The sequence below is a fragment of the Terrapene carolina genome, unplaced genomic scaffold (genome assembly GCF_002925995.2).
Source record: "Terrapene carolina triunguis isolate 2854851 unplaced genomic scaffold, T_m_triunguis-2.0 Scaffold29309, whole genome shotgun sequence".
Taxonomy (NCBI): Eukaryota; Metazoa; Chordata; order Testudines; family Emydidae; genus Terrapene; species Terrapene triunguis.
The window spans coordinates 399-6511 of record NW_020693660.1 but is presented as its reverse complement, the minus strand read 5'-3'; the positions used below and the strand labels follow the sequence as shown (position 1 = coordinate 6511).

At 44.4% G+C, this 6113-nt stretch overlaps 1 protein-coding gene across 3 annotated transcripts; it reads right to left on the bottom strand.

The window, feature by feature from the left end:
- Nucleotides 1-1120: 1120 nt before the first annotated feature.
- On the bottom strand, nt 1121-5878 carry LOC112124850 (zinc finger protein 664-like). Of its 3 annotated transcripts, none has more exons than XM_029914056.1 (3): nt 5834-5878; nt 3408-4893; nt 1121-1218 (listed from the first exon to the last, which is right to left on the bottom strand). In XM_029914056.1, exon 2 carries the CDS (start codon nt 4757-4759, stop codon nt 3560-3562), a length of 1200 nt encoding a protein of 399 aa, XP_029769916.1. In that variant the 5' UTR covers nt 4760-4893; nt 5834-5878; the 3' UTR covers nt 1121-1218; nt 3408-3559. The 3 variants fall into 3 exon arrangements, with proteins under 3 accessions (XP_029769916.1, XP_029769917.1, XP_029769918.1); XM_029914058.1 differs by lacking the exon at nt 1121-1218 and adding an exon at nt 2760-2942; XM_029914057.1 differs by lacking the exon at nt 5834-5878 and having other exon boundaries at nt 3408-5226.
- Between the last annotated feature and the right edge of the window lie 235 nt (nt 5879-6113).

The following is a 6113-nucleotide window of genomic DNA, read 5'->3' as shown; positions in this document are numbered from 1 at the left end:
TTTCAAGCAGTGTCTTGTGTTGGTATCCTGATAACAGTATACTTACAAAAATGCATTGTTTTGTTCACCATTAATGGTCTGTGCACTCAGGAGAGAGCCAAAGGAAAGCTATGAATTTGTATGTTGACAGCAACAAAATGAATTTGGGAAGGATTAAATCCATACACTTATTGGTCACTCATTCTCCTAGGCTGGTATTTGCTGTTTGCTCCAATTGAAGTGTTCATTCCAGCAGCACAAAGTCCCCCACTGTAAAGAGCCACTGAGTCTGCTAGAGATGTATGTCACTGGGCTTTCAGTCTGTAAACCATTCCAATCTCACGCATGTTACTAGAATGTTTTAAGGAAAACAAGGGCTTTAAAAAAATTATTTTGCCATGTTCCTTTACAATGAGAAACAAACCACAATTTTTTTAGTGCCTGATGAGTGAATTAGAGGAGCATTGTGATGAATGAGACTGACCAAGCATGTGACACTTTGGACATCTGAATCCTACTTTGGTGGGAAACTGCTCTATTGTAAATAACCCCATTACTATTTTCTCAACGAACAGCTAAGATAAGGGCCATGTGTCAGGGCTGACCCAGTCTCTTCTAAACACACAAATGATTACAGAAAGCATCCGAAGAAGTGGGCTGTAGCCCACGAAAGCTTATGCTCTAATAAATTTGTTAGTCTCTAAGGTGCCACAAGTACTCCTGTTCTTTTTGAGAAAGCAGGAAGGAGGTGAATCCATTCCATGGGGAAGGGGACACTTCACCAAAAAAGCTTTCCCAGTTCCAAAAGGGAAAACATTCCCCTTCTAAAAAACCCAAATCATTGCACCATTGGACAGATCTTGAAATTCACAATTAATTAGAATCAGGTACTATAAGTTACTTCAGTATGGAAAGTTACTTTCATTTTTGGGGGGAGGAGACACTAAAACAATTTTTTCTGCTTCCTCTCTGTGCATTAGGCTGAAAAATACAGGGATTGGCATTATTTCCGTGAATCACATTTTTGAACTTGCTCTCTCCTAAGAGTTATATTTCAATCTACAGGATTTGCCCAGCCTTACTTACATTAGTGTAACATTCAGGGCATAATAGAGCATACTTTCATTTTTCCACTCTGAAATACTCCTGGAACTTGTTTTTTTTAATTTACAATTTCTGGGTCGATCCTGCATCCTGGGCTTCCGGTCACTGGGAGAAGACAGCTGACAGAGCAGGAAACTGAAAAAGCAAAAGGTGAAGATTAAAAAAGAAAAGGGGTGGGGGTGTGTAAAATGGAAATAAATAAGCACAAAAGGAGCAACATGGAGGGAATAAGATAGCCCTTAAAAAGTTTCTTTTGTCATCATCTTTGAATTCTGAGTGGAAGTACACTACGGTGCAAGTAAGAACATAGCATGCCAATGACTTCTACATTTTGTAAGGGGAATACCACAACTAGCAGAGAAACATTATATAGCTAGCTAAAACAATTTAAACGTTTTAAAGGAAGCTAAACTACTAGTGATTTCCATTTTACTTTCGGTAGCAAATAGTTTAGGGTAAAAGGATTAAAATCAGAAGTGTTAGGATGGAAAAGTAGACAGCCATTTATAGTGGTTATTTTAATAGGCATATTGAAGTACAAAAAGATAAACTCTACTTGTATGGCACTGCTGCATAACACGACTGCAGATATATCCCAGTGAGTCTGGTCCCTCTCAAAGAACATTACAGTTCACAACAGAATGAATCTAAAGTCTGTAGCAAAAGTTTGCATTATAAGTTACCATGACAATAAACTCTGACTTATATCAGAAGTTCTATTTGTCTGTTTGAATACTGCAAGTGTACAATTCAGCTATATAAAAATATCAGGTCCGTGAAAGACTTTTTTTGTACCTCAGTTCATCCACTGTACAGTAAATTCTGAAGACAAGTCAAAGGATTCCTTCATCAGTTTTGTTAACTGTGAATATGCTATTAAATTGAATTCAATTCCCCCACAGCGTAATTTCTGACTCAATTCTTTGATATATTTACAATGCATAAGTTCTCATTCCAACTGCAACAATACATTTTTGGCCTAAAAACATGGAGTTGTGAGTATGCAACAGAGTACCAAAGACACATGCCTTTCTAAATATATCCTTAAAGTGCAAAATATGTGTTTCCACACAATGGCATGAAAATATAGTCTGAAAAAGTCAATGCACTCAATATAGAAAATAAGGAACGTGCATTTAAACATGCTCAAAGTACGGAAATGATTTCTTCCTTTTTTCCCTGGCATAAGTGACTTTTTGTGTAATAAGTGATAAGTAAGCATTTAAAGTAGGCTCTATAATAGTGTTGCTAAAATGATTTAAAGCTTACAAGAACAGGATGAAGCTCTGATTTAAGAAGAGCTATGCTTTGATAAAGGCACCACATTTTTTCCTGTTGTTTTTTGTTTACTTTAAAAATATGTTTAACGCTCCTCAGAATCTGTAGAATATTATCTCAATTCTGTTAAAGATGATCTCTCGGCCACATTTAACATGAAATAACTTGATTTGACTGTGGTCATTATGGTATTTCCAAGTTTTCCCAATGCAATGGGTTCACTAACCAAAGACAACAATACTTTAATAGTACACTTGATTTGGCCAAACAAGGACAGAAATTAGAATCTCTCTCCACCAACAAATTTTCTATTCTGAAAAGCTTAATTTAATATATATATATATATATATATATATATATAAAAAACTCTTTCAGCTTTGATACAAAATGATGTTTTGGAAGTTCAAAGTTGTTCAAATTAACCTGAATTACAGATTCTCCCCACTTGCCTTATTTATTTTCTGAAAATGATGAAAAAAAAGCTGATCTTCAACACCACACAGTAAGACCTGCCACTCTTCAAACATATCTCACTCAAGACACCAAGCAGTGCTTGGATGCTGAGCAGAACTTTCCTTTTCCTTGGGAAAGTAAGAAAAAAAAGTCTCAGACACTATTTTCTAGATATTTACAGTGCTTTAGAAACAAATTGCACTTCACAGGTTAAAATTCCATTAATCTTTCCCTACCCAATTTCTGGTACCAGTGTAAGCAAAAAGTTGGGACTCCATTTTGTGCAGGAATGTCACTTACTTTAATCTTCACCCAAGGGATCTCAATTTACTTCTTGCATTCAAAGACTCATCCCACTTTTTTTTTTTTTTTAAACAATCCCTATAAAATTGAACATTTTGGGTGAATGGTAACCCTTACGATTCTAGCTTAGAAGAGGCATCCTACCTATCTAAAACAAAATAGCTAAGGATGAACTTTGTGAAACTCTATTGTAACCATGTAACATTTTGAACACAACACTGATTGTATGGAGCATTGGGAGACTTATTGGAGAGATGATGGTATGACAAAGAAAAGTGTTTGCATTGCACCTTTAGGATGCAGAATTCCACTTCAGAATGTTTTCTTGAACAACACTGGTGTGACACGGGGTTTTTATTTGATAGAAATTAACTCAGCCACTCTCTCCCCCATTTGGGGTGGGGGCATGGGGAACCACACCCAATTTTGGTTTTAGTGATTATTACTGCTCTCCATCTTGTTGCTGCTCTCTGTCAGGCGGCTGATGTTGTTCTGGGCGGTCATCTTGGTGCTGCTGTTTCTGCTCCTGCCTTTTCTTTTCAGCCAGTGCTTTTGCCCTTGTAGTCATTGCTCTGGGCCTGATGTCACACCTCTCTTCATCCTGCTGATGCTTTTTACAATGTTTCTCAAATGTAGACATTTTGGCATAAGTCCGGTTGCAAACCATGCAATGATAGGGCCTCTCCCCACTGTGCGTTCTCATATGAAGCTGGAGATAAGAGGACCTAGAAAAAGTTCGGCTACAAACAGAACAGCGGTGAGGCTCGCGGGCTTCGTGTGTTTTTAAGTGCTGTTTGAGAGATGAGGCCTGCTTAAAGGCCTTACTGCATGTGGTACATTTGAAATTCCTCTCCCCAGACTCAAGGAGCTGATGCGACATGAGGTGAGCGGAGGAACGGAAGTTTTTCCCACACTTGTCACATTTGTAGGGCCTCTCACCAGTGTGAAGGCGGATGTGCAGGATCAGTCCTGCCTTCTGTGTGAAGGCCTTCTCGCACTGGGTGCATTTGAAAGGCCTCTCCCCTGTGTGAACACGTCTGTGAGTCTTCAGGTGTGAGGCACGCCCAAAGTTCTTCCCACAGTCCTCACATTTGAAGGGCTTTTCCCCCGTGTGGATTGCTTTGTGCCTCACAAGGTGCGAGGACTGTAGGAAGAGCTTCCCACACACATTGCACTTGTACTTCCTCTCGCCCGTGTGCGAGCGCAGATGCAGGGCCAGGTGGGAGGAGGAGATGAATTTCTTGCCGCAGAGCGGGCAGGTGTGGGGCCGCTCGCCAGTGTGAATGCGTTTGTGTAGTACCAGGCCAGAGGACAGGGCAAAAGTCTTCCCACACATGGGACACTTGTAAGGCTTCTCTCCTGTGTGAACACGCTGGTGCTTCACCAGAGCTGATGTCTGCGCAAAGGTCTTTCCACAGAGCTCGCAGCGATACGGTCGCTCCGCAGCGTGAGACATCTCATGAAGCTCCAGCTCCGTCAGCTGGGCAAAAGACCTGCCACATTCAGAGCATTTAAACGGTTTGCTAATGAGAACTGATTTGCTGGGTGGATTGTTCGTTGATAAGTTACTAGTCACGGAGCTATTAATAACAGAGCTACTGGGCACCATTGTTGGTAATGAGAAACTTTGAGAATTCATCATTGTATCAGCTTGGCATATAACGTAACGTAACGATGGGGGGAATGGTACTTAGTCACGGAGAATCATAACAATGGTCTCCTCAATTTAAAGAAGAACAAATTTCAGCATCAGGTACACAGATGAACAGTTAACACCTGAAAGGGGAAAAAAGATGACAGAATGACATTCACCCTCACAATGCAATTTCACAAACCAATTTGATGTAAAGTGAGCCAATGCTAAGCGCTGTCATTGTCTCATGGTGTTTCTCTGCTTTCTGCTTGTGACCTACTGCGCCATGGTGTCTCACTCTCGTATGTTTGGGTTTGGTCCTTGTTTTAAATTAAGATGTGTCTGCCGCTACCAAATCAAAAATGAGTCTGGGTAAAATTTTCAAAAATCCCGACGCGATTCAAGTAGCCTAAGCCTGATCCTGAACAGTGACATAGGCACTTTGGAGCTGTCCTCACCCCCGTGTTGTTACACGTTTCAGTAGCTGCCCAGTGACCACACCGCAGGAACAGAGGCCGCAGAGTTGATGATTAAGACTAAGATGACCTCCATGACATTTTCCGCTTCAGCCCCAGGGTAGTGGGGCTGGAGCTGTCAGTCAGTCAGCAGCGCCCCCCCAGCTGCTGGGGGCGCCGAAGGGGAACCCTGGAGCAGTGGCCGCGGGTGCTGGACCCCTTCCTCCTCCCCAGGGCTTGGGCCCAGCCCCCTTGTGTCACTGTTAGTGTTAGTAACAGTCGGGGCAGATCGGGGCAGATCAGGGCAATAAACACTCACTCACCCACCCAACCCCCGACCTGTTCCTGACTTTTACTAAAAACAACCCTGACAACATCTAGCCGCACTGGTGACCAGGAGCAGCTCCAGCCTCGGCCCCTGGGAGGAGCCCCGGGGCCGGGACCGCTCCCCACCGCAGGACCCGGGCGCTGCCCCTGAGTGCGGAGCGGGTGGGGCTCCCGGTCCCGCCGCCTGACAGCGCGGGGCTCCCTGGCCAGGCAGCCGCGGTCTCCTCGCCCCGCGGCTGGGCGACGCTCGCCACCCGCCCCGCGCGGCCCCGCCCCGCCCGAGCCCCAGAACCGCTATTACCCGGCAGCGGCAGCTTCCCGGACTCGCTGCCGAGCCCCGGAAAAGGTCCCTGCGACCCGGAAACACACCGTCAGGCGCAGCCGCTGCCCTGTACCGCGCATGCGCTCCTAGGGGGCGGCCGCTCTGCGGCCTCACACCGGCAGGCGGGGGAGGGGAGAAGAGAGCCCACCCTTGCCTGCCCGGACTGGAATTTGCGAGACACACGCGGGGGGGGAGGGGCGAGGAGTCAGGCTGTGCCCCGCCCCCTCCGAACCCGGCCGGGCAAGTCTGTCTCTGGGAC

Bases quoted from the DNA above. Each gene is read 5' to 3' on its own strand.
- LOC112124850 (XM_029914056.1), bottom strand. From the start codon at position 4,759: ATGATGAATTCTCAAAGTTTCTCATTACCAACAATGGTGCCCAGTAGC.